Raw genomic sequence first — 24,314 nt, forward strand, 5'->3', positions numbered from 1 at the left:
CATGCTGGGCACCTTGTGAATTATGCATTTCTGCTTTCCCTCTTAACATAATATGCCTCTTATGCCTGCATCACAAGATTCTTTGACATTTACAAAAACCCGAGCAGCACATTATAAAACATTAGGACAGGATTGCACGACAAGGGCTGATCCGTTTCAGGATTTTGTGTCAACTTCTGCTCTTTTAAATAATTTCTTAAGATCAAATATCTTTCTGACATTAGCTCAATCATATCATGATATGACATTGGTATAACCACCAGCTACAGCCTGCAGGTGCATCCTAAACATTTTACTGTGTTCAACTACACCAGTGTAGTATGCCAGAAAACTAAATTTAAGGTAACAAAAACAAAAACCAGCATGCTGACCTTTTTAAAGGAGCAGTCTCTCAATTGGAGATTCACTAGTTTCCATGATTCCCTTCAGGTCGCACTGATGGTGGCTTTGGTAAAAACATGTTCGTCATCGACCAACATTTTGTACTAAAGATCTTTAAAAATAACCAAGGTACTGGGACTAAATGTGTTTCTTTTCAGTTCTGCTCAGGTCTTAATTGCTTAATTGTAGCCACTGATTAGGTGGCTCTTAATTGGTTAACTGGCACAACTGATTGGACAGGAACTCGAATAACCATTTAGGGATCTGCTGGTTGAGCGGCATCTATATGCCCTCAGGGCCAAGGAGTGGATGCCACAGATCTTTGGTGCGTTCCATTACTTTTCACTCCTCACCTCCTGTCCTCCACTCCCCCACAACCACTCGGCTCTTACCCAGAAATCTGTGGAGGAAAGGAGGGGAGGAGACTAATTTGAAGCCGCTTCTGTGGTCCTTCACTCGTCTCCTCCAATATTGGGACACTGGAGGGAGGGAGGACCCAAAGATAGATTTCCAGGGGATGCAGGAGAGAAGGTGGTAACGGAGGAAAGGTGGATATGTTTTTCGGATATTGCGACCTACGCTTTGTATCGATAGGACACCTGAATTGCAGCATTAGAGTACTCCCCAGCGCCAGCCATGGCGAGCTAGGATTTTACCGATGTTTTTACCGTACGGCTTTAGCTTCTTTCAGCAAAAAAATACCCACCAGCGAACTCTTCCCACTCAGTCACTGAATTATGAATATTCGGCATACAGCTATAAGCGGCCCGGCTTTCAGGGTATGGAAATGCATTTCCGTTGAATAACAAGATTATGTAAAAATAGCAGCGAGCAGGATTCGACGCTCTCGGATTATCTGGCGAGCGTAAATGTGGGCCAAGGCAGGGATTGGAATTGCCTGTTTGGAATTTCATTTGCAGTTAATTGCGTAATTGTATTTTACACCACATTACCTTTTAATGCGAGTACGAGAAGAATGTGTTGCCCGCAAGTGTTAGCACAAGAGAAGAAGAAAGTGCACACAGGTGAGGAAGCTATACTGTACCTCCGGAAATATTGAGGAGGGAATATTAGTCGTCCAACCGAAGGATATATTCAGATGCGGTTCGCATCGAGCCTGTCGGTAATCTTTATCGAAAATGAAACCCTCCAGGAGGAGCGTTGAGCCGGAGCGAAAGCAGGAAATTAGAGGCCCCGCTTTTCTTACCGCCGAAGTCACAGAAATACAGAAGAGAGCACGGAGGTGGAACTAATTTAGTTTGAGCGGCGAGAGACATTTTAAAAAGGTCCCGGCTCTGTGTAGATCAACAGGAGCGAAAATGATTGTGTTTCCTATTTCCTCTCCTTTACCCACTGCTGTGAAATTATAGAGTGGGTACCCACAGCCTGATGCCTGCATCGCAGCTTAAAGGAGAAGTTGGGTTTTCACATATTTTATTTGCATTGAGGGTTGTGTTGGAGTTTTTTGGGGACACTTACATGTTTTTGGAACCGAACGTTACTTATCCACACAAATTCGTTCTTGTTATTACGGCTAAAGTTTCCGGCTGTTTATCTTGGAAAATAATGGGAGCGCGGTCCCATTAATGGGTCGCGTCTCATGGTTCATACCGACTCGATGACAGCTGTGGTCTGGGGTGGCCCGTGCCTGGCGCGCGGTAAAGCTGGGGGGAGCTTGCGGCTGAAACAGACGTCAGCTAGTTCGGGCAAACTGAATGGCGTAAAATGAGGTCTGTGGAGAAAACTTAAAACTCCGCATTGACTGTGGCCACCGCAGGGTGCGCGTCCCAGCTGGCTGAACTAGCAGAGAAGTTTGCACACTGAAGTGAAGGTGGCGATTGCCTGCATTTGGTATATCACACACATCAGTCTCCTCTTCTGACAAACATATCTTCCCGTTCTTCTTATTTTGCAGCTCTAGATAAACTAAAGCGACTCCAAAATCATCAACGCCCATCTGTCTTTGTTGTTTTCTATGTTTGGTGCGTCAACTTCGTCAACTTTCGCGTTTCCCGTGGTTTTCAGGACCACAGATTCTGAATCTGCGCCCCCCCCTGGCGTCGAGCGTCACTAAACGAACGGTTCGAAGCCGCGGTGACTCTGTACGCGTTGGTGGGCGGCGCCCTGTTTGCCCGAGGTTCGACTTTGGCCATGGTCCCATTCCTATGGAGCAGACTCGGTCGGGTTGTGCTTGCTTGCTCTCCCTCTCCCTCTCCCTCTCCCTCTCCCTCTCCCTCTCCCTCTCCCTCTCCCTCTCCCTCTCCCTCTCCCTCTCCCTCTCCCTCTCCCTCTCCCTCTCCCTCTCCCTCTCCCTCTCCCTCTCCCTCTCCCTCTCCCTCTCCCTCTCCCTCTCCCTCTCCCTCTCCCTCTCCCTCTCCCTCTCCCTCTCCCTCTCGCTCTCCCTCTCCCTCTCCCTCTCCCTCTCCCTCTCCTCTCTCTCTCTCTCTCTCTCTCTCTCTCTCTCTCTCTCTCTCTCTCTCTCTCTCTCTCTCTCTCTCTCTCTCTCTCTCTCTCTCTCTCTCTCTCTCTCTCTCTCTCTCTCTCTCTCTCTCTCTCTCTCTCTCTCTCTCTCTCTCTCTCTCTCTCTCTCTCTCTCTCTCTCTCTCTCTCTCCCTCTCCCTCTCCCTCTCCCTCTCCCTCTCCCTCTCCCTCTCCCTCTCCCTCTCCCTCTCCCTCTCCCTCTCCCTCGTCTTCTAAGCCTATTGTTTTTAATACGCGGAGATCCGCACCTTGCGGGACGACCGACCCGCGCAGAGATTGGAGACGCCGCACCCGACCCGCTCGCTGCGCTGAAAGCTTTGTCTGCCTCGGTGAATAATTGAGCGTTTTTCGTCAGCGCGAGTGTGCGCGGCTGTCGTTCGCTCTCTGCGGAGACGAACGAACCCGAGTTCCTGCCGCCGGGGCGGGGCGGGTTCTCACGTTATGGGCGCGGCGGGAGTTCAGGAAGCGAAGACGCCGAGGCGCACGTGCGCTGAAACAGAGTCCCTCTGGTGAACCGAAAGCGCTCCTCATGCTCTCCTCCCTCCTCTTTTTCTCCTTTCTGAAATTAGAAGGAAAAAATCCAAACGAAAGAACGGCCCTCCCCCCCCCCCAGCCGCGGCGGTAAAACAAACGGATTTAGATACTGTATCACTGGGGAATTTTGGCTGCGGTCCAGGAGCCTGTCATCATCTCCCGTATGCCTGATACTCCCCCCCCCCCCCCCACACCCCAGTCTCTCTTATCATTCCGCATCTCAGGTTCCGCGCTGCAGTCTCCGTACAGCTCCGTGCCTTAATCTCCTAATTATGTCACGCTTACCTCGAAAGACCCCTCCCGATGAAACTGCAGAGCAAATAAACGAGGATAACGATCTGGGGGACGTGTGGGCGCTTTCTGGGAGGGGGTGGGCGGGTTTAGTCAGAGCTCCGGATCCGAGCGTCGCTTCTCCTCGCCTCGCTTTTCCTGTATCGGCGGGCCTCCGAAAATTACCCCGCCAAACCTGATCGGAGACCGTCCCATCAGCGCCGGGGCGAAATAAAGCGTACCTTCGGGAGTCCCGAACCGCCCGGCACCACAAACAAGTTTAGGGCGGTGCACGGGCTGGCTTAAATTAAACATTTAATGGCGGGACACGCTTCCGAGAGCGAGCGGGCGTCTCGATAACTGCGGTTCTGAGGGAGGGAGGGAGGGAGGGAGGGCTCAGAGTGCGGAGAAAGCTAGCGCGGTTCGATGCTAATGGCGTCCCCGGCTCCCAGCGTAATTTCGTCCTGTGACGCGGCGCCCGTTTCCCGTAATTGGCCGAGAGGCGCGAATCGCCCGTTTCAGAACGGGCCGTGTAATTTTGCTCGGGCGGCCTCTGCGGATTTTAGCTTGGGGGGTGTGGGGGGGGGGGGGGGGGAGGGGCGACACATGCTCCTGGTAAGGGATCATTAGTCCGGCTCTGCTTGGAAGCCGAAACGCGAGACTGCTCGATCTCGGCCACAGCCAGCCGGGGCGTTTGCGGGGAGGGTCTGGTTCCCCGGGAAGCCGTTCTCTTAATTACCCGCGTTCGGCGCGGTAAATAAACGCTGCAGATGAGCCGGCTGCAGCATCTGCTGGGCAGCGATCTCACAGAGCGCGGTCTGTGGCCGCTTGGAAAGATAGCGTAATGACCGCGCCGCCGGTGTTAAAGTCCTGTAGCGAGCTCTGAGGTGGAGTGTAAGTGAATATGGAAGTGCGGATCGGGTCTAAGAGCAGTGGGGGATGTCCATTTGTGCTTCTGGGGGGGAGGGGGAAGGCTTCCGGCGAAGTCCGCATCGAGCGGAGGTCCAGCACGCGCAGGCCTGGGCGTCGTGGTGCTTTAGGCTCGAGAAGCCGCAGGAGGAGTCGGACATCGATCAGCGACTGCAGGGGGCGGTGTACACCCCCCCCCCTTTATTTGATGTAAACGGAGGCGGAGCGCGAGGACAATCGATGCTCCCATTATCCGCGCACGGATCTTTCTGATGAGATGGTCAAGACATTACATTACATTACAGGCATTTTATCCAGAGCGACGTCCAACAAAGTGCATAACTATAACCAGGAACAAGTGTGTCGAAAGCCCTAGAGAGAAGTACCGTTCCATGTGCAGGGAACAACCGCATAGTTCAGCTTGGACCCTGTAGGCTAATCTGATTAACACTAACACCAACAAAAACAGCAACAACGCAGTCTATGCAAAAAATACAAGCAGTAGTTAAGACGAGCCAGCAAAGGCCCCGGTGAGGAGCTCTATAGAGCATTGGTTGACCTATAACCCCAGCCCCTCCCCCACACCCGTGGCTGACCTCCCACAGAGGGGTTCCCAGAGCTACTCCAGTGCAATTACAGTAAGTATGGAAATGCCTCTGAATCCCCTGTACACGTATGCTTGCATATGTAAAGCTGGGTTACCGCAGTTGATATTGTCTTTTCGTATGTCATCAAGCTGACAGTTGTTTTAATCGGATCGTTTCCCCATCATTGTGTAAAGTGTTTTTTCCAAACTCCGAAATGTTTATCCCAGAGTCATAAATATGTTTATACGCCAGAATGACTCTTCCAACTAACGGATGACCAGGGGTCTAAGAGGACTGACGGGACAGAACCTATAATTGAGTCAGTATTGGTATTTGGAGAGGTCTGTAAATGGAATCTCAGTCGTCTGGATACATTTACTTTAAAAGCAGTATTGACTGCTGCACTCTAAGAAGCCACAGAGGGCTGCTCTGACACTTATTTTCGTCTGGATATTATTTTAAATGACATTTTGAACCAAATTTCTGATTACAGATGCACTCAGAGGACTGTATCTTAGACCGTCGTGGAAAGCCATTATACAAGTGTATTATACTATAAAATACATGTTTATTAATGTTTATTATTTATTAAATCTGATGTTTGTCATGAGATGAGGGAGTTACTGAAGATAGCTGTAGAAGTTGATCATGATTGAATTTCTGAAGGCTGAGAAGGATCAACTATGATGCCAAAAGGAAACAGAATCACAAACCATTATGTAGTTCTTTAGACTAATAAAATGAGTCAGATCTCATATTTTTAAAACTGGTTTCTCCACCCAATTTAGAATATCTACTTGCATTTGCAGGCCTATCTTGTAGCTGCACATGCTCTGTAAATTCAGGAAGAAGCAGACCAGAGAGAGCACTTCCTGTCGCTGCAGCTCAATCGAGTTGAGGACTGGGCGGGATTAATCGTGGGAATGCTCCCAACAATCCCGCCAACCGAATCCCTCCCTCTCTGGGCAACGCTACAGCCAGTTACGTGTTGCCCGGCAGGGCCGCCAGCCGTAGTCGCGTCTGGCTAATTGTGGATTTGGTGCCGGGCCGCGAGCCTGACCTTAACAACACAGGAAACCGACGCCTGAACGAGATAAGCCACCCAACAGCCCTCGTTCTCAGTTCCTCATGTGTATAAGGTCACCGCGGACAACTGTTTGACATCATGGCCTTGACATTTAAAGAGATGTGAAGCAATCATTTCTACATCGGCCTTGCATGCCCTCACTTTAACCCTTTGGTTAGTGGAGACTGGGTGGGATGAAGGGTGGAGAAATCGGGCGTCGGCCTCAACCCGCCACCCTCCACCCTCCACGCCCAGCCACCGCTTTCAGACAGACTGTAGCCACCCTCCCCGTTTTGGGAACTCGCACCATGACTAACAGCTATTCGGCACTCACACAAACCCTTATGAGTCGGTTTGAAAGTTTCATTCCAGAACCTTCCGGGTTGTTCGCCCGGCTGTGGGCTGATGCCGTTCTGACTCCCAGGTTTAATCATGCAGTTACATGCGGAGTGTGTGCACACAGGGCATTAGCGACAGATGGTGTTTCTTATTGAACTCGGAGCCTCGCGCACACACTTTAACATCCCGGAACAAATCGGCTGCTTGGTGTTCGTGAGCGCCGAAGTTCGGGGAACATTAGGCTTTTACGAGCTCTTAGCTCCACAGCGCCACCTCGTGCCACAGCAGCAACCGCGGGACAGGCTCTACCGTTCGCGGTGTGGACGATGACATCATACAGTCCACACCCAACATGTTTAAATAAACGAGCATGAACGCATACTCATTTTAGGACAGGTGAAGTTCTCCCTTGAAATTTTACCATTGCAGTTTGAATTGTGCAAAGCGGTAGTGTGGTTGCTGGTGCATTGTGGGTAGTGAGACTGAGGCAGATGATGGTGACACACGCCCTGTCTCCCCTCGCGTATTTCCCACGGTCTCCACTGCCCACGGAAGCGAGGCTCGGAGAGCGGTGTAAGGGCGCCCCCTGGGGGCCGCGGAAAAAGGCGGGATGCCGCGCGGTTGCAGCAGATGTTCGCGTTTGGGCTTGGCCCTACGATTCCTGCCTTCCCATCCACCCCACGATCCTCATTTGTGGGGAGGTTAGCCTGGGAACGGGCGGGGCGGCTGCAGCGCATCAGGCGAAGTGGGGCGCTCCCCTGACTGGGGCTGCTGCGGTGTGCTGGAGGGCAAACCGGTCTCTCAAAAACAAGGCTCAGTACTGAGAGGAAGAGGAGGAAGGGGAGGGGGGAGGTTAAACCCACGCATGCACATACCGCTCACCTCAGCACCAGGTACAGCTCAATGGAAAGAGCAGCAGGGGATCCTGCATTCTAACCCATGTCAACTGGGAGAGTGAGAGATGAGAGTGAGAGAGAGGGAGAACATACTGTAAGAAGGACAGGGAGGGGAAGAGAAGGAGAGACACAAAGAGAATAAGAGAGGAGAGAGACAAAGAACAATAGTAGAGAGGCAGAGGAGAGGCAGAGAACATGAGAAGTAAAGACACAAAGACAATGAGATAGAGATCTGATTATAAAACCCCCTTTACTGGGATATTCTTCAAAAACAGGAATTACAGAACTTAAAAAAAAAACCAACCAAAAACAAACAAACCCAAACAACCCCCAGAGGCAGAGAGAGAAAACTGAGAGACGAGAAGGAGACACAAAGAGGAGAAGAGCCAAGCATAGAGAATGGAAGAGAAGGAGAGAGGCAAAGATGCAGAGGAGGAGGAGGAGGAGGGAATGCATGAGAGAGAAAGGAGAAAGGTAGGGAGGGGGAGAGAGGAGGAGAGACAAAAAGAGAGAAGAACCAGGTGGAAAGAGAGAGAGAGAAGGGAGCAGACACAAAGAGAGAGAGAGAGAGAAGGGAGCAGACACAGAGAGAAGAACCAGGTGGAGAGAGAGAGAGAGAGAAGGAAGCAGACACAAAGAGAAAGAGAGGCGGGGCTCTGCTGTGCTTTCAGAAACCCCGCAGCCCGGGGAGGAGCGGCATCGATCGGCTTCACTTCAGAGAACGCGGAAGCGCCCGAGTGACTGCCCCGCCCGCACGCGGCCCGCTGGCTGAGGTCACCGCCCGAGTGACTGACCCGCCCGCACGCGGCCCGCTGGCTGAGGTCACCGCCCGAGTGACTGCCCCGCCCGCACGCGGCCCGCTGGCTGAGGTCACCGCCCGAGTGACTGACCCGCCCGCACGCGGCCCGCTGGCTGAGGTCACCGCCCGAGTGACTGACCCGCCCGCACGCGGCCCGCTGGCTGAGGTAAACGCCCGAGTGACTGCCCCGCCCGCACGCCGCCCGCTGGCTGAGGTCACCGCCCGAGTGACTGCCCCGCCCGCACGCCGCCCGCTGGCTCAGGTCATCGCCCGAGTGACTGACCCGCCCGCACGCCGCCCGCTGGCTGAGGTCATCGCCTGAGTGACTGACCCGCCCGCACGCCGCCCGCTGGCTCAGGTCATCGCCCGAGCCCGCGCGGTGCGGCCAGGAGACCCGCAAAGAGGGGTCCCCCCGTTCTACTAAAGTGGCCAAAAGTGGGGCAGGCACAGGAGCCGCACGTAAATGCCTCGGCAAAGCCCGCTCGTAGAGGGCGGATATTTGGAGCGAGGTGCGGTATGGGGGCAGGCGGTGGGGGGGGGGGTTGTCACATAGGGTCGAGAGGCATGTGCCGCTCACATTCCTGGAGACGGCCGCCAGAGAGGGAACCTTATTAGTCACAGAGGCGCGTGAGGTTCATCTCCCCCGCACACAGGAATGGGGCGGGACAGAAGCTAGATCAAAACGGCTCGCCGCAAAAAATAAAATTACTTAAATTTATTTATTAATTGCCCAAAAAAGAGTGGGCTCACCTCCTTCCCTGAAATTCAATGCCTACCCAGCAGGAGGAGCCTGAATCAATCTTATTTTACATCTATCGCCTTTCATTGAAAAAAAAAAAAAGATAAAAGCTATTTGCTAACGTGCAGGTGCATGCATTGAATTTACAATTTGGCAGATTCCTTTAGCCAAATTTAAAAAACTGCAATTTAGCTCATGTCAAGGTGCATACTGTAAGAACCCCCTCAGACACACCAAACAGTGGAAGCATCTGAGTGGTGAAGGCACCGGTGCTACTGGAACGGGATTCATTTAATGATATCTTGGTTATCTGACTCCAAAATAATGCTGATCCAGTAGAATGTTTAGCAACTGCCATCACACTGACTATCAAACCCTGCTGACTACCTGTCTGCACAGTAAACACAGTCTGTTCTCCTTTGGGGGGTCTGATGAGGGGCACACTTCTGTAAATCGCCCTACAATAACAAATCCCAAAATAAAATAAATTAATAAATATGGAAGAAGGTTTGGTGCCAACCCCCCCTCCCCCCCCCAGCCGACCCTCTTAGTCGACCTTCTTCAGTTTTGTTCTCTCCCTCTCTGCTCCCAGGCAGAGACTGTGATGGAGTGAAAGCACTTCACAGATCGACCTCTCTGTGTTCTGCTGTGACTCACTTCAACTGCCCCTGCTGCTCCACGAGCTGAATTTGGGGGGAGGGGGGTGTCTCCTTACGTACACTTTATTGCAGGGCTGCAGGAAACACTGTTTCTGGAGATCTACAGTCCAGGTTTCATTTCAACTCTAATTTTCCATGCCTCATTCTACCTATTAGCAGCTCCACAAGCTCTCTAGCTGTTGAATGAGGTGTGCTTTATTAGGAATGGAGTGAAAACCTACAGGATGGTAGATCTCCAGGAACAGGGCTGGGCAGCTCTCCCTTAGTGTAACCTGACTGGTTCTCCAATACTATAGTAATAATTTGGAGAATAACAAAGATTAATCTCCAGACTGATTATTCCAGACCATGCATTGTTGACACAAACAGCATTACAGGAACACCTGAGAGCCCTCTGCTGCAGCGTAGGAAGGGCGGGGGGAGGGGCGCACTTTGGGAGCGGGCCAGGGCTGTCCCCTTTCACAGCTCTGACCTGGACGCTTAGAGAGAAGGGGGACCCGAACGGGAAACAGGGCCAAGGAAGGGGACCGTTTCAGGCTAGCGCTAGCGTGTAGCGTCGGTGGGGACAGACCCATCATAAGCAATCACAGCGCTAATGCTTTGAGGAGGAAAGCACTCGCCCATTGCTTCACAGGCACTAATCTCCAGCACTGCCGCATTATCGTTTATGGGGCCTGGCCTAGCCCCTCCAGGAGCGAGATGTGTATAGGAGCAAATCGCATTTCGGCGCAGTGGGAGGAGCAGCGCGCTGAAATGCGGCTGAAGTATTGACTGGGGGGGAGAATGCACTTCAGTAATGGCATTTGCCATCGTTACATTATTCATCTCCCTAACGGGGAAGTGTCCGTGCAGGGCTGCATTATCCCTTTTACATCCGCTGGAGCGGCCCACCGGAGGAGTTCAGGTAGAGACCCGGGATCACAGGATCAACAGCAGTGCCCTTGGATTTGAACTCGCAACCCCTCTGGTGTAGATACGTGAGGCTTTCGGTATCCTGCAGGCACAGTGTGTTTATATTTTACATACGTACGTAAATACGCACTGTAAAATGTCCAGTGCTAATTCAACTCTGAACCATATGTACTCTAAAAATGGACTTAACACCAAACATTTTGCAGTGTGTGTTTTGTTCCCAGTGCTTACCAGTAATGTAATGTATATTTTGAGGTGAGGGAGTTCCCCCTTCTCCTCCGTTTTGGAAGGGTACACTATTCATACCATTTATTTTCTAATCAAATCAAAGGTTAGGCGGCAGCAGCTCCAGTACACACCTTAAGAGAAAGCTGCTGCCAGGACTACTCCATCCATACACGAACACCACCGCTACTGGAGTGATGAGTAATCGCCCTTCCCACAATGCACCGGCGCAGCATCTCGGGGATAAGAGTCGAGTGCGGCAGGGAGAGCTGTACCTGAGCCGATAAAGATCCGGAACGAGGAGCCCCTCGCGAGCACAGCGGCCGGCCCTCCCCTGCACCAAGAGCGCCGCTAAAAATAACCCGCGAGCAGCGTGCGCCGCTTCCGCCGGTCTCCCGCCTGACACAGCCGCCGCGCGGCTAATCCCACCCCAGAATCTGAAGTTCGCCCCAAGCTTCCAGGCGTATGGTAGGGGCTTGCAGTCGGGGTCGCCGCTGCTCGCGTTATGGGGGGTCCCCCTGAACCTTGCCTTGTGGGCGGTTTCCCCGGCAACCTGACTTTGTAACGCCTCGACGCAAGAACGTCCCGGTCTGAATGACCTTCCTGTCTGTACTGGGCCCAATGGCGAAGGGGTGGGGGGGGGTTGGGTGAGGTTTTCATGTAAGGAACAAAGGGGAGCCATTGTTGGAGATGATGACATAACAGTGATGCGACTGGGACTGCAGAGCGCTGCCTGACCGTGCCTTCAGCGGCCCTGAAAACGAACGCCTGGGAGAGGCGAGCGGCTCTCACGATCCATCTCCATTTTCTACCGCCGCGGCCCCGAAGGCGAGGGTCCCGGTTATTTCCCAGAGCTCCGCGCGATGAACACTGCGTTTCTCCAGGCAGGAGGAGAAAGCACACACACACACAGCCGATAACAAACCCGGGAAGAGTGACGGGGGACAAAAACAATGCACGGCGTTTTATGTTTTAGCCTAGCGATGCATTATTTATCGTATGTGCATATGCAGATCTCTGGGTGAGGGGGAGAGAGGAACGCGCTCGCCCGCCGCCGAGAAGCTGCTGCCGCTGCTCAGTGATTTACCGCCTGACCTCGGCCGCTGCGCTTGCAGGCGGAAATCAAAGGTCTTCTCAAAAGCACTTTCAGATGTTGACAAATGTCTTCAAATAAAAAGGTACGTTCACGATGATTGTACGTTAAATAAATTACACTGACCGTCAATATCATTTCAACAATGATTGATATCAGGGGCAAGCCTCTGTCACCGTTGTAACAAAACCCATTCTGTTCATCCGATCTCAACGCAAGCACTCTTTGCTTCGCTCCCTCGCACACAGGCACACACAGACATTGACAGAGAGAGAGAGAGAGAGAGAGGAAAAATCAACAATTGCCAACATTACCTTGGACTGAAAAGTAAATAAGTGCACTTTTTAACAAACTCTGTTTGGCGAGTGTAGTTTTGCCATTTGGAGAACCTGCCAAGCTGTGCGAGGGAAAAAAAAAAAAAAAAAAAAAAAAAAGAATTCCTGCTTTTGTTTGCTAGTCAAAGTCAAGTACAAATGGCGTTTGAATCTAGGCCAGTCTCTTAGGCAACCAGACGAATTGCACCAGCGACCGTGGGGTTTGAGTTCCAGGTCAGACGAAACGGTGGACGGGGGCGTTCACCGAGGAGTCGCTCAGGATTAGCCGTTCATTAGTCACAGCCGATTGGCCAGCTTAATTACCCTCATCTGCGGGACCACAAGCCTCGGAGCTGGAATGAATCAATTAGGCCAGCGGCGAGGAGGAGGGTCGATCGAGCTAAACCACACCTGACCGATCGGGTTAAACTGCTCCAAACGCAATGGGCCTCGGTGGCTGAACTCCTGGCAGCGGCCAATCGTGACGCAGAACAGAAACACTGTACGCGGCAGCAGGCTGTGCATTACTATGCGGTGCAGCCACCGTTTTACAGAGAGCACAGATGGCATAATGTATACAGTAGACAGCAATTTCAGCAATTTCAGCGAGTCTGGGGCCAGCCAGGTCAAATCAATCTGTGGCCTTCGAAGAGGACAGGAGAATGTATTTTGGTCATGTGTTGACAGACTTGCTGATGTTGGCGGACAGTTATTTTAATGTATTTTTTTTGGGGTTGGGGGCATTGGGTTCACCACAGCGTTTATCTGTGGCTTGCCAAACCGACCGACCTCGTCCCCCCCCAGCTCATTGGCGGGAAATGTTTCGCCATGTGACTGCTGCAGACAGGGTCCATAAGACCCTTTCTAAGACGACGGGAACACGGCACATGCATTATCCACGCGCCGCCGCGCGTTCTGTAGACTGCCTTACAGATGTGAGCGCTGGCGTAGAGTTCGGCGGGGGCGGCCCGCGCGTCCCGAGGGCCTCCCGGCACGGCGGCGTCTGGAGAGCGCCGGGCCGGTCAGGCGGAAACGCTACAGATGCGAGATGTCTATTTCCGTACCGGCGGGGCGGCGGGATGGCTCGGCGGCGGAGCGCCGTCTCCTGCCCGGGGCGGCACGCAACCCGCCGCTCTGACGGGCGTTCGCCTTACTGAAAGTGACAAGGGGGGAGGGGAGAGGGCGCGACGCCGCTCGTCACGGCTCACCCGTGAGAAACCAGGACTCCGCAGGAACAGGACGCCAGCGAGGGCCGATGCCCCCCTCCCCCCTCCCCCCCACTGTCATAGCCATGTGTTGGCGGTTGGAGAGCAAGATTTTATAAACCCACAAAAAAATGTGGTTAAAAAGAGATGTCAATCATCAACTTGTATGATTGAAGCAAAAGGCTTTAGTCTCCACAGCAAGACACAGTGATTGGTTCAAATCGGTCAGTCACTGATTGCGTATGGTGGTTCTCTTTCTATGGTTATGCAAAGTCTGTGTGAAGTCTACCTCACCTTGGACTACAAGGGACCCTTTCGCTCGAACCGGCACACAAGCGCTAATGCTGAAGTGACCACAGGGGGGCGCTAGAGCATACGGAGGAAACCCACTGCGCCTGGCAACGGGGCTCGGGCGCATCAGGGCCTCTGGGCCGCGTTCCAAGCCCGCCCTGCCGCGAGGTCCGCCACGGCAGACGCCGATTGGCTTAAAACGACGTGCCTTTCCTGAAGCGGAAGCTTTAAAGAATCGCCCGGCCAAACAGGGGAGCGGCACTCTTTCTGAGTGCGGCTAAGTGTTCGCAGCGGTTCAGCCCACGGATGCGGAACCGAGGGGACGTTTCTGAGAGTAAAGGTTTTTCCTGGAGGACTCCTCTGGGGGGCGGGGGGGGAGCAATAAAGAGCTCCTTTGTGAAGTCCGTCTTAGCAACCCTACAGTGCGCATTTCTAACGGAGTCACCCCTCCCCCTTCCTCCCATCTGTTCATCTGTACATATCCACCTCCGCTTACTGTACCTGTCACCAGTAATACCACCAGCACACTTCAGCCTTTACGCACAGGTTTGGTACATATCCCCACCTCCGCTTACTGTACCTGTCACCAGTAATACCACCAGCGCACTTCAGTCTTTACTGTCACCAGTAATACCACCAGCGCACTTCAGTCTTTACTGTCACCAGTAATACCACCAGCGCACTTCAGTCTTTACTGTCACCAGTAATACCACCAGCGCACTTCAGCCTTCACGCACAGGTTTGGTACAGCTTCCAAATGGCTAAGAAAGTGCTAGGCAGGTGCTACAGTTTCCAGATAGCGAGGCAACCACCCTCACCGTCAAATAGGGTTCCCATAAGCATACAAAGCTGAGGACATCTTACTCTAAAACATATGGAATGACTTCAGGATAAAGGGACAGATGGTACACTTATGGAAATGGAATATTCTACAATATTCTGTAAATATGCATACTTTTTGGGAAATATAAGAATATCGCTGCAGAATATAAATAAATTACAATAATTTGTATATTTGCCTGGATATTTCGAAGTGCTGCACCGTATCGATAATGGATTTATTTCAATATATTTCAAAATAAACTCCATTTCCACTAGAGTAGTGATGGAAAAGAGGTTTTCTTGAATAGCCGGAGGTACTGTGAGGTGTGCATTAACCTTCTCAGCTGAACCAATGAAAAGACTGCGTTCTCCCTGGCAAAACCAATCGACAGGAGGGATTCCAGGCAGCTCGCCCTATCAAGGTGCTGCTCAAGCATGTGGGTGGGGCCCATGGTCTGGTGCAGAGTCCTGGCCCAGCCAGGGTGGTGCCCAATTAGCCATAGCATTGCTGAGGGGGGAAATTCAGCTGTAGTGACATCAGGGTCTCACCACTCAACAGCAGCCACCTCTGATCAAATGGACAAATGCTTGGACTCCTGAAACTGGCACTCTCCCATTCACACCTGTGCAAGTTGTACATGACCTATCCTCCTCCGTCACAGTGTCCCATGTGAGCTTATCTGGTAGACTGGAGTGCAAAGAAGCAGTAACTGACATCATCACATGACATCATCTCTGCACTCTCTTGAATCAAGAGAGGAATGCAAGGATAAGTACACACAAACACACACACACACACACACACACACAAATTAGGGATAATTGGCAGAAATGGCACTCTGAGCATCTTCAGCAATGATATTAGGATTGGGAAGCCAAGCTAAAGATTCATCTCTATTTTCTTACATTGCAGCCCTAAATTTGAGTGTCTAAGTAATTTCCCAAAAGCTCCATGCATTGTAAATTTATTCCTGCAAGAAAGATCAGCAAGGGAAACTTGTGACCACGTTTTTGCATCGGCTTTCTGGATCATCAATCACATCCGTTATCCGGGAATGTAAAAAATAGACTGGTTCATCTTCCTACTAAAATGCTTTTAGAAGATAAGGATCACAAGGCTGCTGCCCATTTTTTTTTTATTTTATTGGCATGAGGTAAGACGCTCAAGGTGCAGAGACGTTCACAAAGGAACCTGCAATTTAGTCCCGCCATTACATTTTCATAATTGGCAACCGTTGCCATGGAAACAGCATCTTCCTTCCCTCTCTGGCATCCTGCGATATGGGATCCAGATAAACCCGCTCCTCCTCAGACCAGTCCAGGTTTCTAGCTGAACCTCACCTGAACCCCACAGGTGGTGAGTCGATCTTAAAGGATCAGCGGTGCTCAGTGTTCCAGTTAGGCTCCGCCCCTCCACTCGTCGCGTTTCTCCGCTCGTCCCCGAACACCGCAGTGAGCGCCAAGCACCTGTCAGCCAGGTGACTGGGAGCAGACGGCTGTAGTCACACCCCCCGGCGGCCTCCACGCAGTCATCAGAACACCAAGCAGGGTGTTACCATGGTATGGTTTTTTTTTTTTTTTTAAACAATTGAGTTGAAGTTCAGCAATTCTGCGCAGCATGGCTGTTTGATTATTTATTGCTCACTACACACCCTCATCCTATGCGGTGGCGCAGTGGTCGAAGCACTGGAGTTATGGGTTCTGCATATAAAAAGTGCAGTAATTTATACACAGTGAAACCAGTGTGTAAAAATGCCCTTATAACAGCTGAGAATGTGCTCTTTAACCATGTGTAAATTGTTTGATTACAAACCTAAAACTGAGGAGTACAGAGACAAAAATCACAAAAAAGTCCCAAACATTATGGAGCTCATTTTATAATGAGTACTGAAGCTTCTAAAAAATCACATCACAGTACCTGTTAAAATGACTTAACTAAAAACATTTAAATTGTTATCCAGTGTTAGGTAGGTCAGAATAGCTATACTAAAAGCCCTTATGTTTATGTTCTGAATTATGCATGCAGTACATGTACAGTTTGAATGCAGTTCCCTCTGAACAGTTTGAAGACACAGGGGAACAAGCTCCTGCCTGCCTTGCCAAGCTGTGTCTCAAAGTTCTGGAACACTCAGCCCAGAGTGTTCAAGAACATTCCATACATCGACGTTCATCTGAAGAAAGGTGCATACCCGGGTCCTGTAGCTACAATTACAGAGGGTTTGTGTTCCGTACATAACTTCCTGAAGGCATCCAATATTCAGAACATGGCTATTTATAGTCTTTATTTGTTTGCTTATTCGGGTCCCTTCATCCAGAAGCAACCAAGAGCTCATATTTTGCATAATTACATAATTTTACATTACACGGGGCAGTCCAGGTCAATTCAACACACTTTTGGACGGCATATTCACAGATTTTAAATAAGATCTGCCATGCTAATTTGGTCTGATAAGAAACTCCTGAAACAGAAATGACGCTCCTCTCAGATCCTTATTAAGGGAGATAAGGCCAACAGAGCCTGGGCAAATTAGCACAAGTCCATGGCTTTGACCTGCCATATCTACATTTACCCATGTGATCCATTCATAGGTCAACAGCTGAATGTGCGCCTAAAACCAATGGTAACAACAGAAGGGGCCCTGCCTGGGATTTGACAGGTAACTCCTAGTCGCAAACACAGTATCTCTGTGCACTTCACCAATCGCAGCAGGAAACAGGCAGGACCCGATGATGTCATAATTTGGCCTAACCACAATCATCACCACGGCAGCGCCCGTCTGATCTCCTGGGCCCCACTGTGCCGGCGCAACAGGACCCCCCCACCGCCGGTTCATCAGGCTAATCGCGGCGCGCACAATCGGCGGAGAACTTCTGAGGGTCGCCGATGCAGACTGGCGCGCTTACCCCCCCCCCCCCCCCCCCCCCCAAAAGCAATGCCCCTCCAGTTAACGAGCACATGAAAGAGTCGCCGCTGACAACCGTAACGGAGCAAAACAATCGAGCTGTGTCTGCTGGAGGCTCACAGACCGGCTCCACTGTGTGTGTGTGTGTGTGTGTGTGCGTGCGTGCGTGTGGGTGTGTGTGTGAGTGAATGAGTGTGTGTGTATGTCTAGTGTAACGACCCCTCCCCTTCCCAATATCACACCGAATAAAGAGCTCTTTGATTTCCACATCCCCAAATCCCCCCATCCCCCAATCCCTCCCACTCACCCACTCACCCCCACCTTCCTGCCGTTTGTTGCTACCTCTGCAGAACCGAGGAGTGCGCGGGTTTGGCGTCTCGGAGGAAGACAGGAAATGAAGTGGGGGGTGGGGTGTGTGTGTGTGGCGGGGGGGGGGGGCAGCCAAATTACGGATGCTGGCTGGGAGAACCAGCGTGCGCTGGATCTGGAGCGGACGGCCGTCCTTCACGTGTCATTAACAGGGTGTTTTTCACAGATCGCGTGCGGCCGGTCTCTAACCTCAGGAGCTGAAACGGGGAACTGCTGAGCTGCAGGGTTTCAAATACCGAGCCACCGGAAGCAGCACACAGATTAAGGCCCGTAACGTACAAGACAGGTAAATGCTTAGCGATGCACTGTGAGGGTCTCAGGCTCTGGGTGCCTGAGAATCTGCCCCATTAAGTGGCCAATGCACCCCTTAGATTTGATTTAAAAATAAATATCAATATATTTATTTGCACTATTGTTGCGGTCATTCATTTATTTTGGCATAATAAATTCAGTAAAATAACGGGGGTGTCGTAAAACAGTTTTTCTGGGTTGGTGTGCCCTTTTCCCTCTTTGAGCACCTGCCCCTCAAAAGGTCTCTGCACTTCCCCATTAATGTCTCAGGGCTAATGGTGGCAAGAGCCTCCATTCACCTCTTAGCGACAGCATTAAAAGTGAACACATTAAGAGGAAAACAAGGATTACTCTTTCCCCATCTATTTGGGCACCCCTCCCAAGCGAGATCAATACAGACTAATGCAATAATTTATCAGTGATGGAGGCAGACCAAAAAAAATTGGCCTCTTCAGCAAATTAGGGAACAAAATATCAATTATGATAAACATAAAGTAGGAAAAACAAAATACCAGGGGGAAATTAGCAGTCGTGTAGAAAGTGCTGTATGGAGGTCATTAAGGCGCGAGGGGGGAAATGATAGGGGGGCGGGGGCTGGGGGTTGGACTGCAAGCAGGAGCAGGGCACTGTGAAGCCGAACACATTTTTGGCTCATCACTGCCCCAACAGGGAATGCATCCGTAAGATTAATGAAGTTGGGACGTATATGCATCCCGCCACTTCCAGGCCATGGGTTTCACAGGGCATTGATACAATTAATAATACACCAAAGGCCATAGCGCACATTGCACTGAGAGAGTCTAGTCGGCTGGATTTACGACAGTGACTTTTTCCTAACCTCGCCTCCTTCCCTTCTAGCCGTGACCGTTCACGCTGTCCTGCTCCCAAATACAGATTCATGGGCCACCTATAAAACCGAATCTGCATCTTCATTACAAGTGAAAACGCCAAGAGTTACTTTCATTGGCACCAGAGCATAGCACTGCGCAGTCGCTCCAAATCAGTCTGTTTCTACACACACGAAGGCGTCCGAGTTCACGTACCGCGGAAATTGCCAAGCACCAGCGGGGTCGACCTCTTTTGTTCCCGTCAGGCGTCCGGGAGGTTTGGAAAAACGAGTGGTAGACAACGACTGAAATATCAGCCCTGCCAACGATCGATGCGTGCAAATATTGCCCTGCGCGCGCCAGACCTCGCCTGCTTCGGATGACACAGAATGCACAGCGATCCTTCTCCTGGCAGGGGTGCAGAGGGATTTATGACGGTAGAAGGTTTCAGAAAGGTCACGTTTGCACAGGTGGGACTTAAAAGCAGATGGCCTGCTGGCGTGCCGCAGTGTGGGTTCGGAACATAAGTCTTTTTCGGTCCGGAGGTGCAGAGTGGTGCATGTCTCCTGCACGGATTCGGAAAGGACGCAGCGAGAGAGCGAGCGCCTTTTCAAATGTACAGAACAGAACATCCCTTTGACAACCAGTCACAGCAGAAATCAAAACATTTCAAAATCTCTTATGTCAATTTGGTAACGGGCATGGACACTTGACACAGCCCCCGAAGGGGCACACGTAACATAAAATTATCAAAATAAAGTAAAAACGGAGAGCATTTTTAATGGACCACACGATCTTAATGTGTATATTATGAAACACGTTGGCAAAACGGTGAAAAAAGTAGCCTATGTGGCAAATGGCTGTCATACAATTGTCGATTCCAGGTATTAAACGATTAACTCAAATGTTTTGTGTCAGTCGTGATAACACGAAGCTGGGGGCCGTGCATTTGTCTGTGTACTGCGACAGGTATTGATAAAAATCAGTGAATCTATAAGCGTATTTCTGAACACTCAGAGTTTGCATGTTGGGATTTGTAGTCACACAGGGATTCCTCAAGAGCAAACTGATCAACAGCGATAGATTTTCTCTAGAATTACAAAAGACGGGCTCGGCCTGCTCACTTTGTTTATGGCCGAGACAATATGTCAGACACCATCATTTTAAGAATTAGTAGCCAATGAATCAAAGCCTTACCTCCTCTTTCATCCCCAGTTCTCCCCTTAGAATTGATCGGCTGCAGAAGCAGCTGTCATCCAACGCCAAAACGACGACCCCATTACGGAAGGACGCAACTTGTCGACACTTTCGGGCCAAAGAAAACGCACCGGAAAGGACGCGGGGCGTAACAAGGTGGAACAAACTTTATTCTACTGTATCCTTCACGCTGGAACCCACCTAGAGCTCTCCGCCGGCCAACAGACAGACAGAGAGGAGGAGTGGAATACTTTGCAAGTCACTTCTACTGACATGACAGACAGCCGCCGGAGAAAGAAGCAGCAGGTGGTTTCAATCAAACAAGCGCCCCAACACAGCTGGCAGCAGTCAGTCAATTAGGCCTACATTCAATCATTAAAGACTGGACACCAGACAGCAGGAGTCAAGGGTCACAACAAAATACGTGTTAACAGGACAGCATGACCACTGCTGAAAAGTAGTATCGGCGTTTATAGCCGCAGTTATTTTATATGCTGAAAGGGAACGGCTTCATACTGCCAATGGAGAGTAGATGTATTTATAAAAAGATGACATAAATCACACTGACAAATGTTTCTTTTTTCAGCTCGTTTTTTAAAGTGAATGATATTTACAGAAGTTACTTTGCCCTTTTACACAAGATTCTACAAAAAAATAAAACTGTGCCTTCAGTACAACCTTTGAAAGAAATTATTTTTTTGAGAGAAGGGGTATAAATGAACGTCAGAAGGCACCGGGGCTTAGTTTACAAACGAGTGCATTTTCATCAGCGGCGTATGAGTAGGCATGGTCCTTCCCCCCTCGATTTCGCATATATTGAAAAGGTTCCGTAACAGTTTCTCTCAACTCGCTTCTCGCACTTCCCTATGCAGGGGCTTGAGAATTCATATTCTTATTCGCTCCGCGGATTTTCTCTGGAGAGACGGCCCGGTACTGAATTGAGGGGTCAGCGTATGCTAGGGCCATTTAAAAAAAGGGGAACAAATCTATTAAGGCAAGGCAATGTATTTAATTTTGATAATGAACCAATAAAAATGCATCACTGTGGCTATTCCAAGACATTCGCTTCATTCAGCGACGGACATTAGGGCAGGCGCGCACCCTGTCTGAGTAAGCGCTTTTGATTTATGTGCATTTTTTATAGATCTAGAGACATTTGGGTGATGAGGATTTGAATAAAATCAAAAGAATATTCCCCTTGAGGGGAAATGCAGACTCCCTTTGATTTCTTATTTTCCTCCCCCTTCCCACCCCATCCCTCACGATTAACGTAAATGTGAGAAACGCAACCACACCGCCCCCTTGTGTTTGGTCCAGTGCAGCGCAACGAACAATTCAATTCCACTGATCAATAAAACAAAAGACGCCGGCACAGAAACAGTATCCAAATTAGCTTTTACACAGACAGGCGCATAAATACAATCCCCGGACAGACACAGACAAAACGAAATCATCGAATGAAACTTGAGGACAGACATTATGCCTGCCAATCAGAGAAACCCAAGAGAGCAGGCGGAACCACCCCATTCATCAAGAAGGAACAGTAAGGCTGCAAAGGATTATAAGCCTTTCAATAAGAGATCAAACTATTTTCAAACTAGCCCCCTGGATTTGCACTGTCAGAGAGCTTTATAAGTGCTTACATTTTTGAAGCAGGAACTGGGTATTGCTTGTCTGTCTAAGGTGAAAATGTACCTGCCCTGCAGGTAGACACCAGGGTAAGAATTAGCCAACATAGTAGAATGTTCTGGGGAAAGGGGGTTGGTGGTCAACTCACCATTTAAGGCATCTAAGTGCTGAGATAAAGGAGAGTATACTGACTAAAAATTCAGTATGATAACTTACACTTTTAAATTTTTACAAAATGCATTTCTGATTAAATTAGTTTTAGTTTATAAAGCTTCCATTAAAGTGGAAAATATCCATATTGACTTAAGAACTTTGGCTCCACCATGTGGTGAACTTTAAAAATGCAAACAAGTAGCCAAAACTGGATCTATTGGATTGTTGACATTGCCGCTGTCCAGGAGAACCACATTTTCTATATTTCTTTAGTATTTCATTAATGTAGTTGCAATTAATGTTTTTAAATATATTTAAATAAATTTAAGCTCGAAAATGAACAAAACCTAAAAAAAAAATTGGTTCAGTCCATTCAATTAATAAAAAAGGTTTTACATTTGAATGGAATAAATCAATTGCTATTTATCTGGTGGCAGGAAACTCAACCCCTTCTTACAGAGAGTATGCTTTTAAAGTGCTCAGCATTGAAAGGCCGTGTAAAAACTGCACTGAAGTGACTATAAAAAGGATTTTGCTTATTTTTACTTCAGAATACAGAGGGAGTATAAGTTTAATTGAATGTTTGGCTTGAACTCAGCAGGAGACTGTATGACAAGATGGCTCCAAATTTAACAGGATTCATCCTACATCCAACAGCTCTTTAAACAGTCCTGGGTCCTGCTCCACCTGCCAGTCTCTCCGTTTGTCTGTCACCGAGTCCGTCTGTCAGGTATGGGTCAGCGCCTGGTTTGGTGATTTGTCAGTCTGCAGGACTGCTGCATGGATGCAGAGTCTGCGGTAGTCCAGGGTAGTCTGGCAGTCTCGTTGTATAGTCGCAGCTCTGATTGCTATGTGTGTGGGAGTGAAAGACTCAAATCTCTCAGGTACAATCCCAGTTGGCAATGCCACGATTAAATGAAAAAAAATGCTTGAATTTATCGGGCACAGTCTTCGCATAAGCCTGTGCTACGCGCTTGTCAAAGGCTCAACATTGAAGATGTGCAAAAAAGGAAGGAAAAGGGAGGGGAAACACAGAAGTAAACACACGATCCATCATGTGCGACGGCTGAGTCGAATAAACGCGTTTTCCGGAGTGCTAAAAATGAAGAGCGACTGGTGGATTTGTGACTCACGAGTGTCTGTATAATGTCAACTGTACAAGTTATTTTCTCTGTGCAAATCGCAGCGCAAACCGCAACTGTAGTTTCGTTTGGTCTGTGTCAGTCTGTCAGTCTCAGTTAGTCAGTCAGCTTCAGTCAGTGTGTCAGTCTGTAAGTCCCAGGAAGTCTGTGTGAGTCTCAGTCAGTCTCAATAAGTCCGTAAGTCTCAGTCTGCGTCAGGCTCAGTCAGTCTGTGTCAGTCCTGTCCCCGGGTGTGCAGAACTCAGCCCCTCTCTGACCCCTCTCTCCCAACCAGCTCTGCTAAAAGCAGTGACCTTTAGCCAGACTGTGTGTGTCTGTTTCTACCTGCTAATGGAAAAAGAGAGATGTGAGATTTGTATCTCCTCTTTGGGGCAGAACAGAGAGGACTGCAGAGCGTGAAGACACGGTTACATTAAGAAGACTGTGAGGAACCAGACAAGCTGCTCGCCCACTGAAACAGCTGTAGAATTAAGAGCTTTACAATCCGCTTATACTCCACATATATATATATGCTACAAACAATATCCTCCACTGCAAACTGTCAAAAGCGGAGGTTCGAGGCTGGTGTCTCAGTCACGCAAAAAAAGCTTAGTCTTACGTAAGCTTGTTTTTTTCTTCACTTTACCTTTTCTTACCCTAAAGTTCAAAATGTACAGTATTCAGCATATAAATGGTCACAGTTCTCGTGTCCTTAAGCTAAGGAAAAACCGACGGAAAGTTCTAGAGTCAGTGCAGAGATGTGCCAGTCCGCAGGACAGGGTGCCTTCCAAATCCCAGCGTCAGTTCCAGGGTCACTGAGAACGGGGCACGTTGGCTTCCAGCCACATCTGCTTGGCCCTGCAGGCAACGGCTGCAGTTCTCACGAGAGTGGAGAATTATGGGATACTGGAGGACAGAGTGAGGTCAGCAGAACAGGATCTCTCTATCCACGGGCTGCTCTGAGCCTGAAAGCAGGGTGGAGTCTGTGGAGGGGAGGAAAGGGTGGTCAGGAAACAAACCGACAGCTTCCATAGACTCACCACCGCTGCGTAGCACTCCTGTAGACAGGCTGCTGGGTGACATGTAGCAGGTTTCTGCCCTGCATGTCTCTGTGTAGCATGTAGCATGACACTACATAACATGCAGCAATGACACAGGATGCAGCAATCCCTGTGTAGTGTATTGCTATGTAGCATGTTCCTGTGTGTAGCATGTTTGCAACATGTTGCTGTGTGTAGCGTGTCTGAGTGTAGCATGTTTCTGTGTGTAGCATGTTGTGATGGAGCATGTTCCTGTGTTCAC

At 49.9% G+C, this 24,314-nt stretch overlaps 1 protein-coding gene across 1 annotated transcript in view; it reads right to left on the reverse strand.

Annotated features, from left to right (window-relative positions):
* Positions 1 to 21,487: 21,487 nt before the first annotated feature.
* The window catches only part of LOC118215196 (A-kinase anchor protein 13-like), a 42,491-nt gene continuing 39,664 nt past the window's right edge, over positions 21,488 to 24,314 (reverse strand). The window contains exon 32 of the mRNA XM_035395682.1: positions 21,488 to 23,995. Within this exon, the coding sequence (XP_035251573.1) occupies positions 23,937 to 23,995 (59 nt within the window). The 3' untranslated portion in view covers positions 21,488 to 23,936. The remainder of the gene's footprint in view (positions 23,996 to 24,314) is intronic.

Source organism: Anguilla anguilla, chromosome 16 (genome assembly GCF_013347855.1).
Source record: "Anguilla anguilla isolate fAngAng1 chromosome 16, fAngAng1.pri, whole genome shotgun sequence".
Taxonomy (NCBI): Eukaryota; Metazoa; Chordata; class Actinopteri; order Anguilliformes; family Anguillidae; genus Anguilla; species Anguilla anguilla.